Source organism: Oncorhynchus mykiss, chromosome 2, assembly GCF_057628025.1.
Source record: "Oncorhynchus mykiss isolate SJ-2025 chromosome 2, ASM5762802v1, whole genome shotgun sequence".
NCBI lineage: Eukaryota > Metazoa > Chordata > Actinopteri > Salmoniformes > Salmonidae > Oncorhynchus > Oncorhynchus mykiss.
In genome coordinates, this window is record NC_143023.1 from 8,450,001 (window position 1) to 8,473,127 (window position 23,127).

The 23,127-nt window shown below is 39.4% G+C and overlaps 3 protein-coding genes across 3 annotated transcripts; all 3 read right to left on the minus strand.

The window, feature by feature from the left end:
* Window positions 1-1,020: 1,020 nt before the first annotated feature.
* LOC110506263 (homeobox protein Hox-A9b) lies at window positions 1,021-3,166 on the minus strand. The gene is made up of 2 exons (XM_021585700.3): window positions 2,480-3,166; window positions 1,021-1,915 (listed from the first exon to the last, which is right to left on the minus strand). The coding sequence occupies exons 1-2, from the start codon at window positions 3,036-3,038 to the stop codon at window positions 1,677-1,679; spliced, it is 798 nt and encodes a 265-aa protein (XP_021441375.1). The 5' UTR covers window positions 3,039-3,166; the 3' UTR covers window positions 1,021-1,676.
* Window positions 3,167-6,481: 3,315 nt separating this feature from the next.
* LOC149984811 (homeobox protein Hox-A10b-like) lies at window positions 6,482-12,191 on the minus strand. The gene is made up of 2 exons (XM_090187271.1): window positions 8,266-12,191; window positions 6,482-7,471 (listed from the first exon to the last, which is right to left on the minus strand). Exons 1-2 carry the CDS (start codon window positions 9,056-9,058, stop codon window positions 7,194-7,196), a joined length of 1,071 nt encoding a protein of 356 aa, XP_090043397.1. The 5' UTR covers window positions 9,059-12,191; the 3' UTR covers window positions 6,482-7,193.
* Window positions 12,192-12,319: 128 nt separating this feature from the next.
* Window positions 12,320-15,538, minus strand: LOC149984812 (homeobox protein Hox-A11b-like). The gene is made up of 2 exons (XM_090187285.1): window positions 14,730-15,538; window positions 12,320-13,403 (listed from the first exon to the last, which is right to left on the minus strand). The coding sequence occupies exons 1-2, from the start codon at window positions 15,361-15,363 to the stop codon at window positions 13,171-13,173; spliced, it is 867 nt and encodes a 288-aa protein (XP_090043411.1). The 5' UTR covers window positions 15,364-15,538; the 3' UTR covers window positions 12,320-13,170.
* Between the last annotated feature and the right edge of the window lie 7,589 nt (window positions 15,539-23,127).

The window sequence follows — 23,127 nt, forward strand, 5'->3', positions numbered from 1 at the left end:
TCTGGATTAAGACCTTTGAAGACAGGCCCCATCTGCGTCACAGCGCGGCCAAACAACACCATAGCAGGCCCTGTGAGTGTGGAGTAATGTGAAGTGTGTGTGTGTGTGTGTGTGTGTGTGTGTGACTGGAAACATAGGTGTTTTCGTGTGTTTGAATATATGTTTTTTGAACGACGTGGTTAACCATGGTTGTGTGTAATTACAACCATTAAAATGTTTACCCCTTTAAAAATAGCCCGTATGAAAAGCATATTATAGTGATATTCAGACGCGAGGACTTGCATGGTGTTGCTTCCTTTCCGCTCTCAATCCCTTTGCACCCCATAAACAGTTAAAAGCTGTGATTGTGGTTTATTGCTGCATGGCAACCAATATCGTGTGCCAGTGCACATTGGCCTGTAGCAAATAGCATGGAGCTGGCTTGTCCAATGTCCAGCAATGCCTTGTATATGTACTGTATGTTGGGATTCAGAACTCATGCTCGTGCTATTAACAAGGCCTAAAGGGAAGGGAGAGAAGGGGCTGTTGAAATGGTGTGTGGTGGTACTAAGCCAACATGGACTACACGGGAAATGCCCGCTTTAAATCCACTAATCCTATAAAGGCCTGTAGGATTTACATCTGTTCGCTTCTTTAGTACCTGTTTGGATATAATTATGCTCTTAGGCCTAGCCTACCTATACTCTCAACCTTTTACTAAATAAATAACATGTTCTGTAAATATTGAGTAGGGATATGTTTAATGTTTTAATAAATAGGCCTATTCATCTTGTGATAGTTTATCATACGCAACATTTATATCAGGCATAGACCTATACATAAAAAATATGGTTGCCTTTTTAAATGAAAATTATAACTGAATAAGATTAAGTGCTGTAGCAACTATAGTTGTTATGTTTTGGATAAAAGGAAATAAATACAGATATATTGTCAGATGTTGGACATTTATCAACAATTAGAATCTTAGTAACAATTCATGATCTGATTTCCAAACAAAAAATATGGATTACGACGCACAAAATAATTTGACATTTTATTTGATATTTCATACAAACGACTTTTAGAATCGAAATACTCTGACATTGAGGTATTTTGCGTGTGCACAGTGTTGTCCTAATTCCATAGACAAAACTGTTAAGGATTTTTATCCCAGCAATTAAAAAAAATATATCACACCGTCTAAACATGTTTCTTTCGGCAAAAAAACAACTATAAATAAATAAATAGTCTGACAGGTAGTTGAAACACATTCAGGTAGTCAACGCATAAACATGATTAGGCCAATAACATAGACTAAACTCTGGGTGAAAAAAAACACAGAATCAATTCATGAAACATTTCATGCAACGAACATTAGACAATGTCTAACAGTAATCTGTGTGCATTAATGAAATGATTTACCAATTACATCCAAGTTATTGAGATAACATCAAAGTACCAATCAAACAAATAAGCATTGTCAAACAGAGAACACTCTAGGAAGAAAACGAGCCGACAGATTTTACAACGACAACAACACAACAGCCCTACAGAACACAACATAGACTATAGATCAAGCAAAATGTAGATAGATTGGCAACTATTCTCCAGAAATACCTTCGTTTCCTGAAAGTCCACCAATTGTAACTATTCACAGTTTATTCTACGGGTCTACAGGGCCCGCACTGCTCGCCTTTTTAACACGTCTTTCGACGGTCCTTATTCCCTTTCTTCATCTTCATCCGGCGGTTCTGGAACCAGATTTTAATTTGTCTCTCAGTCAGATTAAGAACTCTCGCTACTTCGTATCTACGGTCGCGGGGGAGATACATGTTAAACAGAAACTCCTTCTCCAGTTCGAGAATCTGATGCTTAGAGTATGGACAGCGCTTTTTTCTGGTGGATTTTGCATGAAGCCAGTTGGAGGATGGGTCATCTGAAAGAGGGTTCGACAAAAGCGAGACAGAGCTCATGAGAAATAGTGTTTTCCACAAGAGTCAGACTGGTATTACAAACTGTGGATGACGAACAACAGCAGACAGTGTCTTGCTGAAATAGCCAACATGCAGTAGCTAATACAGTCCGCCGTTTATGTGCTCGTTTCGGCCTTCTGACCCTAAGGCCTAGTCTACTGCCCATAACAGTGAGAAATGAACTGGTATAGTTTAGTCATAATCCAAATAGCAAAATCATATTATCTTTCACAGTAGGTTACAAACTAGATCGAGGAGGGGAGAGAGTTTTGCTACTGTCGGTCAGTGGTACTGCTTTGGCGCAATATGATCCATTCGTTATCAAATAATGGATACAATAGTTTGACGTAAACTCAACCTTTACAGAAGGCCTATATTATATCATAAATAATGTATTAACGTCAGTCTCTGACCTTATATTTCTAGATTCCTGCTTAATTCAACATTAATTAATTCCAAAGATCTAGACACATATGAGATCATGATCACCATTACGCATGAATCCAAATGAAAGATGCCGTGCTTACTTGTGTTGATCTCCCTCTCCCTCTTTTCCTCTACGGTTGAGGTGCTGCTCTCTTCGTTGGGTTTGGAGAAAATGGCATCACACGCGATCGTATCCTTCTCTGCGCGGAACGGTCCGTTGTCAATGTCGGACACAAGAGGTGTGTGCGTTTCCAGCGTTGTGCAGTCCCCATTTCCTATCAGCGGCTCGGGTTTGATATCATAGTTAATATTTGACGATAATCCCGTTAAACATATCGACGTAGAAACCGGTTCCAACGCCCAGGAACGCATAAACATCCCATCGGTATCTCCTGTTGGACAATGGTGGTGTAAATATGGCTGGTGTGTTATAGATGCGCTGCTCGGAGGCTGATGAGCAGAAATGGGACTCCAAGACGCACTGAAAATAGAAGATTTCGTCTGCAAAGGGCAAGATTCCGGACCGCCATATTCAGTTAGCATCGGCTGGCTCGCCTGTTCCACCCCTGGTCCGCTTGAGTATGTGTGTGCCATAATATCCCCTTGGTCGCGGGGAAGATGAGAGTCTGCATAGTAACTAAGCGTGCCTAATGTCGACATGACAACAAATACACAAAGCCAAAGGCAACCAAACTTCCACGGTGATATATTTAGAAAAACAGGATCATGATACTATTCGCTGCACCAAGAACCACCACATTCGTTCAATAAATTGAACCTTGGCCGGGATTGGATTGGGTGCCGCAGACACGTGACCGTGGGACAGAACAATAAATAATAAATCAGTCAACTCAACTAGCTAAATGGTCACCATTTTCCTCCGTTATATTTTTAATAGCAAAGTCATATGCCTATATCATTTTATACAAGCAGTAAGGTTTATGATTTTTGTTTTGAAATGAGACTTTAACGTTGATATACGTTGCTATGTTTTATATAAGTCTAGAAAGTGAGAGAGTATAGCATGTTTTTCTAGCCTCCTTAAAAAAAGAAAGGAATGCAGCAAAGTAGTAAGGAGCTATATATCCACTGTGACGTGTAGTCGTTACTACGCGCAGAATAAGTCACATTCATTTCCTTATAAGAACTCTCACCACCGATCTAAAATGTGGAATTCTATAGAATGAATTTATTCAATAAATTATCCAGTATCTATCAACATAATTCAGTCCATGATTGCCTATAAGCCTATAAGGGCAAAAACTCCGAGGTTATTCCAAATAATTTATAGCATTAGATTGGCGATATCGTTATATAGGCTACTTATTAAATAGGAAAAGACATGCAGCAATATTATTTGGCCAAATACACACCCACATTTAAAAATAGTAGACCTGTGAGTTAATAGACCTATATACTATAGGTACGCTGATGTGAGTGTGAGTTGACATTTGCCATATTCATCATATTTGCCATTATATGCCATCTGATGTATTCATAATAAAGTCACAGCCAAACCTATAGGTTACCATATCTGCTGTGGTGTACATAATTTTCATTGTTATTAGGCTATTACATGTGTTATTCAAACCTGATATTTCGATTATCATCCGAGTAATGCTCTCTTCAAATGGCTTGAGATTATTCGATTTTGGTGGACTTAAATAAGGACAACTAAAACAGTAAATATTTGAGTGATACTGTCTCCATTGCTCTGGGATATGAACATTTAAATGACATGTAAAACCTTATATATGTAGACCTATGTGACCCTACAGGAGAAACACACCAAGGGCCGGTTTCCCGGACACAGATTGAACCATAGTCCTGGACTAAAAATAATGTTCAGTAGAGAATCTCCAATGGCTAACTCCCATTGAAAGGGCTTTTCAGTCATACATTTTTAATTATTTTTTATCATAGTGTGTATTATTAATTCGAACGAATGAATTAGATCTTACTTACCAAATTATTGTCCCAAATCGATTCGAAAAAGTTAAGACCGAATCTAAAAATGCATACCTCACATAGGCTATTATTTGATAGTAAGACTAAGACTCATTATTTATATTTAAGACTGAAAAACACAGGCATATACAGCCATTGACGCAATATGGGTACACGAGGAACAAGCTATGTGTATTCTACCATCGAATTAGTGTTCAGAAATAAAAATACAATACTTCTACATAGTAGCGTCAACAAATCCAAGTGTCAATAGATTATGGAGAAAGATCCCGTTGTGTTAGTGTGTAAAACCATAACAGACCCTTACTATTTATGGACCAATGAGTGAACACTAGGACGGTCTGCGCGGCGCTTTTAGCTATCAAAGTGGGGAGAGAGAAAAAACGTTAGGTGCTATAGCAGTCTGTTTTTATCACGGGGGCTATTTAGTTGTTTTTCTTTAGGTTACAACCTGGCTGTCTGGGCTAAATATCGCCAATAAAAATCCATGCTTTGTGTCCATTGTGTGGCGCAGCAGACGCATCCGGCACTTCGAATGTGTGCCACTGGGAACGCTGCAGCAGCGCACGAGGCTTTGGCCAGACTGCAATGATCATAACCGAGGCCTTGCAGTCCTTCCTCTCCCTCAAGCCAACTCGCTATCTCTCCCTCTGAGACATAAAGGCTAAAGGCCGCGTCTATTGCTCGTCTTTTGTTGTTGTTTTGAATAGATATGGCGATATATGTGAGGAACAAAATTTCCTTTGCGGTCTTGATTTTTTGTTCGTTTTTTTTCTGTTATATATATCAGACCCGGCGCCAGGATAAAGTGACTAAGGGGGCAGTTGAAATCGTTTTTTCTTTCTGTTATATATATCAGACCCGGCGCCAGGATAAAGTGACTAAGGGGGCAGTTGAAATCGGGGAATGGGCTACATTTGGGGGGTTCTTGCATTGGAATTGTATTGAATTCTACATATATCACGCTGTACCACAATAAACATAACGTTTAAAACATGCAGACTACGAGATGTTTTTGTGCTTTGCAAGTCACAGGTTGGCGCGAAATCTGTAGCCTGTTTCCGCTGCACTGTATGCATGCTTATAATAGCCTAATGTCGACATGAGAGACAATACATTTCCGCAGACACATGACTTAAACAAATGCATCGGAATTGTTATAGAATATTCTACACACGACTAGGCTACTCAGTAAATGTAGCCTACTTCCTTCGGGGCACAGCTCTGTTGCCAGAGACGATTTGGAGTGTTCTGTGAAACGCAAGAGTTTTTACTGAGGCAATTAAGGCAGTTTCGTGTGGTGGGGGAAAATACAGCCTAACAACACGAAACTACCTGAACCCCTCAACAGCCCTCTCTCCTCCTAAATAAATATATATATAGTGTACAAGCATTTATTTTACGCATTCATTTCGTTCGCAAAACTGTAACAGATACAGTCGAAATCATAGGGATCCTATAATTCACTCTCATTCTATGCGTAATTGTAATTAGATGGTCAAAATTCTAGCATTTCTCAATGTTTACACGTGTTTTACGCATAACACAACATTTGCACACCTGAAAAGATACAGTCCAAATGGTGTGTCTTATTGCGTGCATATTTCACAACGCTCCACATGTCGACAGACGTAGTGTCCTTTCCTAGAGAGCATATGATGATGAACCAAACTACCGCCAGTAATGTCCTTGAGAAAACCATGTTGTTTTCCGGGTCATTTTGCCATCATCTAACCAGTACACCCTGCAGTAAACAAGAGCTATCCCGATGGAGTGTCTTTGACCATAAAACTTCACAATGGTCATTTCATTTGTATCTATTTAGCCAGGAGAGTTCACTCAGTAACACATGCCACTATTTTCCAGGGAGTACTAGACAACAAGTGTAGTGCTTGCATCATGGCTATGGCTCAGGCAATGATTCCTATTTGAAATTAAGGGCATCAGCGTCACACAAAAGAGGAAACTGATGTTCTTTTTGTCTTTACTGTAAAACCAACCCGCAACGGAACAAATGGAAGCTCGTGGAATAAAGAGGGGGTCCCACCACCAGGCTATTCCTCTCGTGGGTATGAACGATTACATTCTATACAGGAGAGATGATCTCTGGACTGAAACATTCCAATGCAAGGTAAAAACGTGCCATGTTTTTATTGACTTACTTAGTGAGGCCAACAGACAACATATCAATTCATTTCACAGTATAGTCTCTCTATAGACAAAGCAATGACAATATTATTAAAACGGTTTGGAGAGAACAATAAAAATATGAATAAAAATACGAGAAGGCAAACTGTAAACAATATTTACAAGTCTCAGATACGTTTCTTGTGTATAAATAAAACCCTTTACAAAATAGTTATTGTGTGATGCTTTTAGTATATATGGCTATAATACCAGCAAAATGTGCAGATATTAAATATCAAATCCATCGAGGCTCTTTAGCCATGACGTAACGTAGGCCTATATTGCTACAGGTTACAACATTTCCCCAAGAGCTATTCCAGCATGCACAGATGTCAATGCGTCACTCAAGGTGGCTATATACATGTATTATGTACCACGAATGCCGATATTGTGCAGCTCTGAAACACTTAATTCGTTCCATGTCTATATTAACTGTTGGTATATACATAAAGGGAGCAACCATATGTTATGACAGTATAAATACATAACCACGACAAAACAAAACAGAGACGTAATCAAGTAAAATGACAACAAAACGACATATCAATAAGTTAGCAATTGTAGCCCTAACCTACACGGTCATATTCACACGACAGGGTTTCTCAAAGGAAGGCGCTCTGGCCATTGATGGAGGAGGGCGCCAAATACGGCACGAATGTCTCACGAAAAACTGAAGTTGTTCGCTAGCTCCCGATAGCTCCTGTTTTCCCGACTCATTTTTTTCAGTTTCATTCTTCGGTTTTGGAACCAGATTTTGACTTGCCTGTCTGTCAGGTGGACGCTGCGGCTGATCTCCAGGCGACGCTCACGAGTCAAGTACATATTGAAGAGAAATTCTTTCTCTAGCTCAAGAGTCTGGTGCTTGGTGTAGGGACAACGCTTTTTCCGGCCACTCTTCGCTGTCAGCCAGTTAGCTTTGGTTTCAGATGTTCCATCTCCTGTAGAAAGATATTGAAAGAGAAATTATTGCGGGCAACATATTTTTTCTTCATGCAACTGCACTGATGTAACTTTATAGTAATTGTAATAATTGTAATTATTGTACACAGAAATAATGCAATTCCATAAGATGTTTGCATCTATAGACAAACACTGACCTAATACCTATCAAAATAAAAAATGATTTGTCTAAAATTATCTTTAAATAGCCATCCTGAGCCCATGAGTTTATTTGGCAGTAATACGAAGTTAATGTAGACACACACACACAATGCCCGTTGTATGCACATATTTTGCATCTATCCAAACACCTACGCTATTACATCCACGTTGTGCTCAAGATTCACTTAATTATATTTCAATGTATTAATGCGCCTTTATTAAGACATAAAAGTAACTCATAGTCTGCTGAAATTATGGCTGCAGTTGACGGTTTAGGGGGAAGACTGAGGACATCAACGCGTTGTATTAGACAGATGTACTGGACAGGATTGGCCTTGCTGCTCCTCGTCATAAAATAACATAAAAACACTGGAGGAAATCCCAGCTCGTGGCCACTCTGTCAAACCCCACAAAGACATACCTTTGCCGCTGCGCATATAACCCACATATGGGAAGTTTTCATGTCCACAATATAATCGATACAGCAGTAGGATATGCCTCTAAAAACCAAGGTTAACGCCAAGGCACATCTACACTGACTCGGGGGCATTGACACTACACTCCCTCCATGTACACCCATCAAGATCCCATTGTCATAAACGTCATTTTTTGGATTTAGAGCAGTACTCACCTTTAAAGGGTTTGACTGGACTTTCCGCACAGCTCTCGGTGGGTTCGGGGGAGGACAAACCATCTACAGACGATGCCCGGGTGTCCTCATCCGGAGCACATGGCGGTGGGTCAGGCAGTGCTTCACTCTCCCTCCTGCCTGTATCCGCCACCGGGGTAGGAGATGGCGGTGAGGTGTCGAAACGGGCCGGACGTTGTAGAGCGAACTGAGTAGGCTGTGGGTTCCGCGGAACGTCTTGATAAACCCTTGAAGAGGTATATGTCTGAGACAGACGGAAGTAACCGGGAACAGGCACGGTGCTGTTTGTAACCGGGCATGATCCCGGTGTTAACCGGGAATAGGAAATGTCTTCCGTCGTTGTTGACCTTTTAAGACACTTCTCTGATTCATACAGGCAATACGCATTCTCCTCTTTGATGCTTGGAGAGAATGAACAATGAGCAATTTGCTGCTGGTTGTTCGGCTGATCTACTCGACAAGATCTCGAAGTCTCTAGCCATGTTTCCATCCCTTGAATATGTGAATATGGGCCAGATGAGGGTACCATAGTTTGAGAATTGCTCTCGTTGCGTTTACTGAGCCCAGAGAAAAAAGCGCGGTTGGGTAGTCCATAGGAGTACTCCGAGCCTGGTGACAAATACACGCCGTTACTTTGGTAGTATGAGGCACCGCTCTCGGTTCGTCCGTGGATTAAGGAGTCTACTAAAAACGAGTTTCCACTTTGGTTGTCAGAGCATGACATCGTTGGTGTATAATTTGACGGAGGATGAGGATAGCCCTTTCTGGCTGACATTTCTTGTGCAAAACATGCTGAATATAATTACAGATACTCACACTTCTCTGCGCTTTAGCTGACAGCCAATTAAAACACAAGAAGAGAGACTCCTCCCATTGAAAGCACGTAATGCCAATATGCCATATTCATTTTGTTTAAAGATTTAATATAATAAATGAAAAAGTAAAGGTAAGTGGTGTATTAAAAGCTTTCAGTTCAACCTAAAATGGTGGATAGATAGTAGAGGTGACATGACATGGGCTGCATTACCTTTTACGATAATCTACGTTGTAAACATTGACCTCAGGCACCCTTTCACAGACACGCACGCGCGCACACACACACACGCACACGAGAGGGGGGAAGATATAATCATGCACAAATAACTATTTACATGTGAAGGGACAGTGCAAATAACTGCAGATGTCTGCAGACCTTGAAAACAGTTTAGTGGAAAGCTCGTTACACTTTCCTCTCCAGGAAGCGTCAAAACATTGCTCTATTCAAGTTCACAGAACATTGTGACAAAATATCTATTTGACTATTAGTTAATGTCCCTTAGTTACCAATTACAGATCATTTTACATGCGAAAACAATCATCAACAGCCTTGACAATATAAAGGCTAATGGGCCTACATGAAGCCAGAGTATAGTAGTAGAACAAAATGAGTTTTCTAATTTGCTGCTGGTTAAGTCAGAAACAAAATAGGCCGTGGCAAAGATTGTTTACCTATCTTGTTAACATAATGGGAAATATAATCTGAAACAAACACGTTACAAACACGTTATTTATCAAATACATGTGCATTTGTTATGAAATAGCTTGTGCGTAATTGGTGCGTAATGCATTTTACAAGTGTACAACTCGGCACGTTTCGATTATTTTATACACCGCCAGAACCAATTTCGGTGGGATCCCATGTATTTCCTTAAGAATCAATTGAAAACAATATCCTCAGACTCATATCCCCAAATTGAATAGAAATCGATTAGGCCTATGTAAATCATAGCAATAAGCCTAGCTGTGTTATGTGGTTCTAACCACAGCCGTTATAAATACCACTGCCTTTATTATTCCCCCATGCAGTTGGGAAAAAGATCATCCTTGCTATGTTTGTTACTATAATTACCACGGTTATATTACGTTATTGTTCTGACACCAAAAACACTATATGGTGCGACTTATTTGGGGTTTTATCCGATTTAGAAATTAATTTGTAAAAATGAATAGCCTAAACCATTGATTTGAGTGGGTACTAGTCTCATGACGTGCGTATAATAATTTCAACAGCCTATTTATTTACCTCTAGCCAGTGGTACTTTAAGTTATTATTAAGTTATAATCATACTTAAAATCATTTAATGCATGTCTCCTCATAGCGGCTAATAAAATCATGTTAACAATGTTTCTTCTGTTCCAAGTTATTCTTGCAACCGGACAAAAAAATATGCCTGCGCCCCTCGTGCGTAATGTGGTACTTTACTACATCCGCTAACAGCTATTTTATTTTTCACTGGAGACTAAAAAGCCCTCCGGTAGCTATGGGATAGTCAGCTAGAATGTTCCCCTTCCCAACACACACACAAACCAAACACATTTTATAATCTCACGTTTCGTATTTGGTAAACTATGGTAATAATGACTCAAATAAGAACCATTCGAATAGTTCGTGTTATTTTTCCAGAAAAACGCCATAGACATCTCTAGACAGGATAAGGCGGATGTATACAGCTATTTTCCGTTTAGCATATTGGTTATACTGTATATTATATTATGTGCTGTGTAACGGTAGGTAGGCCTATTCAGTCATCCTCTCCCACACGGAATACATTGGTTCTAATATATTGTGTCATCTAATATTATATTTCCAATAATGTGGATTTCAGCGATAAACCAGCTTTATATATCATTTTCTAGCAGGATGGAAAGGCTCCTTACAAAAACACCTCACTTTATCCCCTTTTGCCAATAAAAAATAGACCACACATGTATTTGTTTTCCCATTTCGAGCATTTTTAAATATATTTCGATAAAAATAAGAGAATATGTAACAATTGTACACACATCGGGATAATTACCTGAACAATGAAACCCTGTAATGTAATGAGTCTGTCAATCTTTGGATGTTTGATGCATGGGAAGTAGAGTCTCGGCCAGAGTTCCGTCCACATCCACGGCATTGATCCATGACATTGATCCGAGCAGCGCCTCCCAGTGGAACAAACAAACAACCACGTTCGAACTGCAGATTCCACCCTGAATATATTCCTGCCCGTGCACGCTGAGCTGCTGAGACAAATGAAGCAGGAAAAGTCCGCGAACACAAGCTTTCAATGCTCCCAGGCAGGCAGCCGTTGTTTTTAAAGCCCTTAGTCACAGTTAATAACCTTGGTCTCAGACGGTTTATTGCACTACACTCCAATTGTACAAATGTTCCAGACGAAGACGCGTTTTATGGCCAAGTTGCTGCAGCAACAGGGAGGATGTGTCCGTAAAGGCGGCATTCCGGTTAGCCTGACCGGACAGGATGCACGGCCCAAGACCATCATCACCCGGACTGGCTGCAGCCGGCCATCTACACTAGCTTCATGCTGCTATCACTTTTAATTGGTGTTTTCACTAGCCCACTATTCATGAACGCCCATAGGCTTTGAACTATAAGACATTAACCGAAATATTGACAAACGTGAGCCAATTTTACACATAGGCCTAATACACAATCAGTAGGTCTAATGTCAACATTTGGCAATATAATAAAACAACAACTGATCAAGTTTATTTTAAATATAGGCTACCTTAAGTATTTTGCTTTATTTATTTAAAGTAGGCTATACATTCTCTTTTTATAGGCCTAGTATTATTTTTGAAACAATAAACATAAACGCGGGACATTTAAACTCCAGACGTTGATTGTATATAAAAGTCGTCCGGTGATAGATGGTTTAGCATGGTACATAAAGTTGAATAAAATAACGTGCTAGACAACCTTTTGGGTGGAACTTCCGTAATGGATATTTAACATTAAAGGCATAGGATCCCATTTCGGCCCATGGGGGCAATGTAAAGTCAAATACATCATACATCTGATATGACCCACGCAGCCAGGTTTTATGTCGAGAATCATACAAGGAGATATTTTCTCGAGACGTATAGACCCATTCATCCAATTTAGAAAATAAACTAAGAAAACAAGCGGAAAGGTAGGGTGTGTGAAATAGGGTGTGTGAAATAGGCTAAGCCTATATAGGGCCTAATCATTCCAAAATCCTTCGTAGGCTATTTACACCGAGGAACATTTGAATTGGCTCAAAAATGAAGACAAAGAACTAAAATGTCCCAATAGCTCAATGTATTGTGGAGCAGCTTTTCTCTTGCCAAAAACGCAGGAAAATAGCTGATATGTCACGACATTGAGAACTTAAACAAAACGAACACTTTCAAGTATCAGGGATGATTGAACAATTTTACAATATAACCTTTGTATTTAGAATATTTCACGAGAACAAAAACAATGGCAATCAATGCATAAATAACAGTCCTATTTTAAACTATAGCCTAGTCCTTCTGTGCGTGTGTAATGGCGACAACAAACAACCAACAAAGTTTGGGATAAATCATGCCTTGTCGTCATGGAAAAGGTATGTACCCTTTGTAGGTATATATATATAATACATGTAAAGATACAGGTTGTTAAATATGTTACATCGTTAAATGTCGAATTTGATATGAAATGGGCGCGCGTAAATCTAACGTTCGTGTAATTCATGCATTATGCATTGATGCCAATTAAATAATTTGCTCGAAAATGTGACCTTTACGCAAGTTAGGATTCGACCAGATATATATGTTCTGTTTTGGTGGCACCGCACTTTCATAACAACAAATAGCAAGATCAAAAGATCAACAAGAAAATCACCTACAATTAAAATAGGCCAATAGGCCTAATAATAATAATATTACACTAGATATTACTCTCAACAAATTAAGTATGATGGACAAATAAATCTACAAATGTCTGTCCATCACGGGAGGGGTGTAATCAGGAATTTGCAGACCAACGAACTTGAAATTAGCGATTGAGCTTCATGCATGCCTTGTCTGAGGGGAGGCGACATCCATCAGCCAGTGTTACAGCATAGGGTTCGTGGTATAATACTGCAAACGGTCTCTGTTCAGTTTCTTCTCTTTCATCCTCCTGTTTTGAAACCAGATTTTAACTTGGCGGTCGGTGAGATTGAGCATCCTCGAAAGTTGAAGACGTTTCTCCTTGTTGATGTAAACACTGAAAAAGAACTCCCTCTCCAATTCTCTGATTTGGTATTTGGTGTATGGGCATCTCTTCTTACGGGTTCTCTGTCCACCTGAAAGGAAGAATTGCAATTCAGATAGAAAGATCAAATAGGAAGCTGCTTTCGTTCCGTGGAAAAATACATACATGGTGTCAAAAGGTTTATAAACAAGAGTCTAAATAGACTGACAACAAAATAAGTTGTGCTTTTTTTTTATCATAAAAACTATAACTGAAAGCCTTGAATTAAGGTAGAAACGGGATACATGTTTTTGGCCATGTTTTGCTTTTAATAAGCATGACATCCCAACATTTCTATGCATATTTAGGGTACATTATGCAACATAATCATGACATTTCTTAGAGTTCAGTATATGGAAATGACGGGTGGTAAAAAGCAATGGCCCTAATAATAACACCTCTGGACAACATCAAACACCTCCCAAACGGAACATCATTACAAAAACGCAGTGGTAAACGCTTTCTAGCGCGGTGTATACTAGCCTAATGTATTCTACGGTGTATGCTGTGCTTTCTACACATTTTCTATGTAATGGGTATGTTTTTATAGATTTGATGGATCCCAGGACTCTGGAAAACAGTGCCCACTGTACAAAAACTGGTTGAATCAACGTTGTTTCCACGTCATTTCAACAACAAAAACATTCAATATGATGATGAAAAACTGATTGGATTTGCAAAAAGTCATCACCGTAAGGGAATTCTTTTTCACCCAACTTCTAACCTAAATCCAATGACATGGTGAATTGTTTTGTTGCTTTCACGTTGAATTCACGTTAGTTGACAACTCAACCAAATGTAAATCAAAACTAGACGTTGAACTGACGTCTGTGCACAGTGGGTGGCAATTGTTACTGAGTGGACTATCCTCCTGGCTAAAAATATTAAATAATCAATTAAATCTATTGCATTTTTTAGATTATTTACCCTATCCCCTTATACTATATCACTAAGATTATATTACTATAATTACAATATACCATTCAGGTTATAGGGGGGACCATGCAGCACATATTCAATACGTCCCTGAGTTATAATGTATAAAAATATAATTTTGCAATAAATCTATCAATTCATTAAGTTGTCGTTGCAGTCGTTTGATACGTTATGAAAAGTAAGCCAAGCTATGCGTCTAGAACAACTAATAGGCCTAAAAAGAATGCTCGAATATTTTAGAATGGGAAATTCTCTGTCTTTCACGGCCAATTTCAGTTCCAAGCACGTGATCTTGTCGTTTATAACAACGTTTTTGTTGGGGTAGATCTACAGCCCCACAATAAACCTTACGCGCTTATAAAACAGCATATAAACGCCTTAATAGCAGCGCGTTAGATGCAAACTTTCTCACAGAACTGGTGCACGTCGTCTTTATACTCACCGCTGGCGCTATATTTCTCCTCATTGTTGCCGGAAGAAGACACGGGGCTGCAGCTCACCTCGCCCGGCGGTCCCTCCTCTCTATCCCGGCACTTTTCGGAACCGGTCACCGGAACTATAGGTTGTTTGGTGGCAGTTCTGTCCACGGAGTGTTCGCTTGTTGGTGTGGTGTCTGCGCTCCCTTGAGCAGTATCGAAAAACTGATCAAAGGCTTGCGGTAACACTCCATTCCTACTCACACTGCCCTGGAGACTTGATGTAGAATTTGAGCTGCTGGTGTGATAGACATCACTGGAGTTATTTCTCGTGAATATTTCCCCCAAGGAGGTCGAGCTTGATAGACAGTCCCTATGCACCGTGTCCTCAGTGGGGTAGCAGTGTGACATACCGCCCCTATGGTGGTGCCATTTACTGGAGCTACCAATGCCATGATAGTCCCTGAAAGCTACCTCTCTGACAGACGGAAGCTGTGGCAGAGTTGAGGATGGGTAGGAATATGTCATGGGACAAGAAGACTGACTCTGGTGGGACAAAAAAGGAGGGAGGCTTGAGAAGTCTGTTCCCGAGACGTAATAGGTGCAGCTGCCGGGCAAATACATATTAGACCCAACTGGGACCCGCTCATCAAAATCCATAATGATTCGATCTTGCGTAGCCTGTAGCCTACTCTAATAGTCTACCAACCCTCCATTCGCATCGTTCCTATGTGCTGCTAGGCTCCAGTCACTTTGAAGCAGATCCGTTGAGCAACAAATTCTAAGACGTGAAGCTGACGTGCAGTTTGTTCTCCATCCATTCCTCAGAGCGCCAGTCATGTGACCAGGGGCAGAACTGGACAGATACGTCTGTTCAACTGATGCCTTGCAATGAGTGAATGCGTTTCTTAATTCAAGTGTGTGATATAAAATTATTTTCCAAATGTACAAGTAATCATACCAATACATTATTTGGTATGGTTACTTGTACATTTGGAAAATTATTTAATATCACACACCTTTGAAGTCACGATAAATCAAGGCCTTGTTGGCAGCATGTGCGAATAACCTTTGTTATTAACGACAATCCTGGTGTTAATACTTTCTGAATATGATTTTCATGTGTTATATTCTCTCTATCTCTGGAACATACATTGGTCAATAAGGCGCATGTGCTGTTGTGTGGACACATCAAGGCATTGTAAAGTGTATGGGTAAAATACAATGTGTATGAATTATACCAGAACAACCCAGAGCCTTCTATTTGCCATAAAAGGCTCTGGGTCAATATATTTCCACAACCACTATGCATTTTCCACTAATGTATTACGCTAGTAGTAATATTAGCCTACAGCATGTGGGCTAAGGCTGCAAGAAGAATACAATTGTATTATACAAAAGCCCATCTCAATCTAGCGCTATATCAATATATTTGTACGCATTTCCGTTTCTATATATCAATATATTTGTACGCATTTCCGTTTCTATATATCAATATATTTGGACGCATTTCCATTTCTATATATCAATATATTTGGACGCATTTCCGTTTCTATATATCAATATATTTGGACGCATTTCCGTTTCTATATATCAATATATTTGGACGCATTTCCGTTTCTATATATCAATATATTTGGACGCATTTCCGTTTCTATATATCAATATATTTGTACGCATTTCCATTTCTATCTGCATATAAATGGATAGGCTTTATGCAAATTCAGAATCAGTTTCCGTTTATATTTCCTATAAGGCCTATCCGAAGTTAGAATTGTCACTTGTTGACCAAAACAATCTCTCGTGTCTCAATCTCAATCTCTTACGGCTAAACAATTTGATGCAGGGCCGTAGCATAGCAAGACTAGCGTCAGATTGTAATTCTATTGTGGGGCACTCTAAAAATGAATATTGCTTCCAACATTACAGGAAATGGGACATCTCTTGGATATTCTAATACACATATAGCCTAAAGTACACTATGGTTCATAATAAACTAAACTATTGAGAGTCTAGTGAGAGTACGATACATGAATGGAATGGCAGCATACGCGCGTAATGCATTCTCTTTCCTATCACCTGCATCAGTGGACACGTTCGGACATTGGTGTTTTAAAATGCAACAATAGAGTTCAGGGTATATAGCACCAACCAACAAAATCAGCTCGAGTCAGACATGTTTTATTGCACTTTGCAGTTGGCTGTGTAGTTGCCATTGTCAGAACAGACATGTGGGGACTGCTGCGGCCGGCGTGCTCACCAGACGACTAGATGGCATTCAATGAAGTTCAATGAAACGAGACTCAAAACAAGGCTCCAGGTGAGAACTTAGGCCTGTGCGTAAAATGGAGACTGTAATGTCTTGGAATTGTTGGAATGCGTGTAATTTGTAGGCTACGAAATATTGAATGATTAAATGGTTCGTTAAATAATACAACTTTATGGCAAAATCCTAATGGTTGTATTCTCTGTGAGCATGGCATGAGTCCCGTAGGCTAACTACATATAGGTTAAAAAGGGTTTTAAACCATGCTAAAGTATCTCGTTTGTTGTATCCCATTCTTCAGATTGCACAGTCAGTCTCGTTTTGCGTGCTGCAGAACTCAAGTTCGGGGGAGGAAAAGGGTCACCATTTGTGAGAAAGGGGCCACAAACACCCCTGCCCTGTGCCCCGGATGAAGTTCATTCGTTCATTACCGTGACAAATGTCTCAATGGTTAATTCGCGTTAACTGTTTGATAGGCCTATTGCAGCTTTTCTCAAACTCGGTATGAAACGCCTATAAATTCGAATTAAACGTTGTCAACAAATAAAATAGGATGCTAAACTTTACTTTTGAAAAATAAATGACATGAAAAATATAGCTATTTGATACCAGTTGTTTGTTTGACCTTTTTTGTTCAGATGTAACATGGCTGATCAACAAATGGGTGGTCACGTTCAAGATGAACACATGTACTCCACCAAGCTCATCAACAAGGCTATATGCCAAAGATATTGGTGACTTTCTAAAATGTTGCAGTGATTTGACATTCAATTGTGGTGTTTTCGATTACCTTTCCAATCTAGCCGAATGAAATAAGCCTATACCCATAGCCACGAAGGCTGCTTTTAAAATGGAATTGTCTCGATATTTAAGAACTCGTCGACATGTGAGAGGCAGGTGTTATAGAACAAGTGGTAACTTAGTTATGTATCTTACACGCTCCATTGCCATTGACTTTAAATAGAACACATTTGTACTTTACCACTACTTGGGTGTGAGCCATTTTTCCACTGGCGCGCCCTCATATTTATGTCATTTAGATGTTGTTTTTCTGTATAGGCGCTATAGGCTTTACTGCTTATAGCAGTAAATGCCTACGAGCATTTCTTCAGGCTGGGGTGGGGGGAGTTTAGCCTACATCTCTACGACACAAGTGCCTTGCACTTGGAAATGTGGAACATCACAGCTTAATGTCTCTCTATACTGCCTTTTTACAGTAGATGAGATGGGTGGCGGGAACATTACAGCTTTATGTCTCTCTATACTGCCTCTTTAGAAGAGACGGCTGACAGCCGGAGAAGCATAGCACAGAGGAGAAAATAAACATGATAGACCTCATCTCATCACTAAAGACATCATGATAAAAGAAGACGTACGCCAAGAGATGCTTATATGGAAGATGTACGGCAAGAGCTGCTTATGGAAACGAAAAGGGAGTAACCGAGTATGCTTTAGTTGGCAGTACCATAAGAACCCCGGATGCATTGGATATGTTGTTGCAACAAGCGGAACTCCCATCACCATCCATCCTCCTTAAAGTCTCGGATAGTTTAAGGGCATACTTGCAGTCAAGAGTCCTGGAAGCAGGATTTTAAAAGACAGCTTTGTGTGTGGGACGAACAAGTTCAACATGTGAACCCCTTAGATATTATTTACTTGAGTTATAAGGTTATAATCGTTGTAAAAAATAACGTCATATTTGTAATCACACCATTAACTACCATTATTTCTTATTATAGACTATTATTATTATTATTATTACTACTACAGTTACTATTAGTAATAGTTCTAGCAGGCATACTTGTTATTTTATTACCATAACTAATTATAATGATAATGACTATACACTCTTTAAAAAAAGGCGGATTCTACAACTTAAGGGTTCTTCGGCTGTCCCCATAGGAGAACCCTTTAGATACAACCCTTTTTGGTTCCAGGCAGAACCCCTTTGGGTTCCATGTAAGTCCTTTCTATAGAGGGTTCTACCTGGAACCAAAAAGTGTTCTCCTATGGGTACAGCCGAAGAACCCTTTTCGAACCCTATTGTCTAAGAGAGTATTGTGTAGCATTGCATTTGATCATTTGATCGACTGGGGCCTACTTTGTGTAAAACGTCACATTTAAAAAACGGAAATGTGTCTGGACCCCCGAGCCATTTAATTGCATGGTAAAGCGCCGTTAACAGTCGTTGCAAGACTTATGTTTTTGGGTTGATGTTGGAAATTGGACAATAACTAATGTGCTGCTGAATATTCTTATTCAATCCATTGAAAATCCAGGCTGTAAGGCAACATGTGTAAGGAGTATTCGTTCTATGGGTACTGTACATGTCCAAGGCAAGCATACACAAGTTTACAACAGTTATTTAAACGAGTATGTATATCTGATTCAATTAAATTGATGTGTACGGACTTGCTCCCTTGAATGTCAAACTTCAATTGCATGATTTAGAAAAATATGAATATGAATATAACAAGAGTATAGCAAGGATGAATTGGAATTCCCATTGCCCCTTTAATTTAAATTATCTTTCTGGTTTTAAGAAGAGATCTGATGTATTCCATTGACTGTTATAGTTATATCTATCTCATGCAGGGAACTGAACAGTCCTCTGCTGGTCTACTATAGACCACACCCAAGTGTACACCGCACTGGAATCACTTGAAGCGTTGCAGTCAAATTAGCCTTTGGGTGGCAGCAAAAACAGTACAATCATGAATTGTATCCATTAGTGCACACCGTAGCAAAACGTTTTGCAATTGAAAACCTTTCGCAATGAAAACGGGTGTTTTTTATTGGACAAGTTCAGGTTAGCCTCTCCCTTTTTCCAGTTTGTTTTCTTCTCTTTGGTTATCAGTGAATAGGACCCAGGTTATATATATGTAAGACGCTCCAGTCCAGACTTGCAAAGTCCAGCGCCATAATTTCCCTCGACCCCGCACCTATAGCGGGACCTCTCCTTGGTGGGACATACTGGGTAATGTGGGTGTAGCATAAAGGGACAGTTCAGTGATTTGACATATTTACACATGTGTTTCCTTACATTGAAAGCAGTCTATGGACAAGTGACTGCAATCCACACTTTTAGAATGCTTTACATGTAATGCCCAAATAATCAACTCAATGTTATCATTGAAAACCAACTCATTGAGTAACAATCCATTTAAGAGATGATTTGGGCCATGCCCTTTTAAACGAGCCGTGGATCCACCTCCTGGACACAGTTGTTCCTATCGGTTTAACCTGTTTCCTGGAACTACTATACCTATCCCATGTCATTTTTTAAATATATAGTTGCTATCCACGTGATTAGTCCTTGTATTCTACATCATGGGGGTCTTCTGATAGATGGAATGTTGACTTTTAAGAACGCATCACTCACGTAACTACACAGTATTTGTATTTTTTTGCACACACATTTTGTTATGTATGAATTACCATAGAGTTGTCTTTGCATTAGGACTGTTTATACCATGGCATTGTTGAATACTCCTTTCTGATTGGCTTGAAGGGCATTCTAGAGCGTGCATTATTTCCCTATAATGCACAGTATATTTGGACGGTAGAATTGAATGACTATATTTGTACATGTTTTGTTTGAGCTGCTTTTGAAAGCAAAAGTCGAATTGAAAACAATAATGTTGAATTCTATTTTCATAATAGCACACTAGGACTGATGGTTTGGTTAGCTAAACTAGGAAGTCTGTTTGTTTGGTTATCACTGCAACTAACGTTACTGTAGCTATTTAGTTAACTTGCTAGCTACTTCAGTGGATGTTGAACACATTTATAGCGGCAAACTAACACATTTCTAGTGGCAAATGTGTTAAATTATAGCCATGGTATAAAAGGGATAATCAACTCGGTGCTCTGTGTTCTCTGGAAAATACTCGCTAGCACGTCGTGTAACACACTTTCCATTTCGATCATTATTTCCGTAGAAGCATAGCCCCTCGTTGATTATCCCTTATATAATGTATAGTTTGTATTTAGTTATTGTGATGTTGTCATGTGATGTTTAGCCTGATGAAAGACCCTGTTCTGTGGAGACGCATCCTCCTGTAGCCTGTCGATCTGCTCCTACCATACCATAAAGTATGTCTGTAAATAGTTCACAAAAGTGTTAATTGCACGATACAGGCCTGCGTGTCATTTTATGAGTATAATTTGACGCCAGTCGGTATAGCTTAAGTTGGAACGTTTGATTTGACATTCCTCCTTTCAGTCATAGTTATTAGTGCTGTATATATAATGACTGTAAAAAAATTAAAACATTTATATTGCCCATCTTTTGATTTTAGGTATAGTCTATTGATTAAACATATAATCTCTCATATTTAACTATTTATTTAATTATATATTTGTTTTTCCGGTCATTTTATCCATAAAACAGCTATACCCCTTTTCTGCTGAATTGATATGAAGTTGTATATAGTCTATCCACACTAATTCCCTTCGCATTTCTGAGAATGACCAGTTTTCAAAGCATTACATTCAAAGTTGTTATAAGCTGAACGGAGATGGGACATATTGAGAATAATTTTAAAGATTGAGCATTTGATCATATATCCACAATAGTGTCTGCCTTCCTTTAAAAGGGATTCAAAAAACAACGGGCGCATCGAAAAACCGTCGATTTCTATATAGGCCCAGGTTGGAGATTCATCAACGAGTCTGTAACAAAACGTAATCAGATTACTAAATACCATGCACGCATGATTGCCAAATATTAGCCACATTTAAATCAGTGCATTCATTCCTATTTGGAGAAGAATAAAAAATACCCACAAGGCAGTACTAGCTATTGGTTTTCACGAGTGCACTACATATTTAAAGTTCTCAATTGAGAAGACAAAAAAAAGTGTATTTCCCTTTGGAATGTGTTTCACTCTTTGTTTTCTAACACACAAATGGACAATTTCGCTATTATTGCCATATTAAGGACAAGCATATAAATATTACGTAGATCAAGGTAAGCCTTTACATTTCCTATAGTACTCAATAGTGAATCGTTTCCATTCGGCAACATTTCTCACATGAAGAAATCTTGGATAAAGTATCATTCCATGTTTTTCACCTGCATGGGTTAGGCAATGGTCGGAGGCATATATCAACATATACTGAATAAAAATATAAACACAACATGCAACCATTTGAACGATTTTCCTGAATTACAGTTCCCGAGTGGAGCAGCAGTCTAAGGCACTGCATCTCAGTAATAGAAGCGTCACTACAGACACCCTGGTTCGAATCCAGGCTGTATCACAACCGGACGTTATTGGGAGTCCCATAGGGCAGCGCACAATTGGCCCAGCGTCGTCCGGGTTTGGCCGGTGTAGGCCATCATTGTAAATAATAATTTGTTCTTAACTGACCTGCCTAGTTAAATTAATAATAAGGAAATCAGTCAACTGAAATAAATTCAGTAGGCCCTAATCTATGGATTTCACATGACCGCCATGGGTGGGCCTGGGAGGGCATAGGCCTACCCACTGGGGTAGCCAATCAGAAGGAGTTTTTCCCCACAAAAGGGAATTATTACAGACACAAAAACTCCCAGTTTCATCAGATGTTCAGGTGGCTGGTCTAAGACGATGAAAACGCCTCATGTGGAGGTCCTGGGATGGCGTGACACATGGTCTGCAGTTGTGAGACCAGTTGGACATACTGTCAAATTCTCTAAAATGACGGAGGTGATTTATGGTAGAGAAATGAACATTCAATTCTCTGTCAAGAGTTCTGGTGGACATTCCTGCAGTAAGCATGTCAATTGCAAGCTCTGTCAAAACTTGAGACATCTGTGGCATTGTGTTGTGTGTATGTGACAAAACTGCATGTTTTAGAGTGGCCTTTTATTGTCCCCAGCACAAGTTGCACCTGTGCAATGGTCATGCTGTAAAATCAGCGTCTTGATATGCCACACCTGTCAGGATACATCATCTTGGCAAAGGAGAAATGCTCACTAATAGGGATGTAAACAAATTGTTGAAAAACATTTGAGAGATATAAGCTTTTTGTGTGTATGGAACATTTCATTAGATATTTTTTTTCAGCTCATGAAACAGGGGACCAACACTACATGTTGCGTTTATATTTTCGTTCAGTTTGACCATGGTTAGGCCTACACCTGAACTCATCAAATGCAATGACGCAGATCC

Coding starts and splice junctions, on each gene's coding strand:
- LOC110506263 (XM_021585700.3), bottom strand. CDS start 3,038: ATGTCGACATTAGGCACGCTTAGTTACTATGCAGACTCTCATCTTCCC. Junction 1,916..2,479: donor GGAGAGGGAGATCAACACAA/GTAAGCACGGCA, acceptor ACCCTCTTTCAG/ATGACCCATCCTCCAACTGG.
- LOC149984811 (XM_090187271.1), bottom strand. CDS start 9,058: ATGTCAGCCAGAAAGGGCTATCCTCATCCTCCGTCAAATTATACACCA. Junction 7,472..8,265: donor TCCAGTCAAACCCTTTAAAG/GTGAGTACTGCT, acceptor ATCTTTCTACAG/GAGATGGAACATCTGAAACC.
- LOC149984812 (XM_090187285.1), bottom strand. CDS start 15,363: ATGGATTTTGATGAGCGGGTCCCAGTTGGGTCTAATATGTATTTGCCC. Junction 13,404..14,729: donor GGAGAAATATAGCGCCAGCG/GTGAGTATAAAG, acceptor TCTTCCTTTCAG/GTGGACAGAGAACCCGTAAG.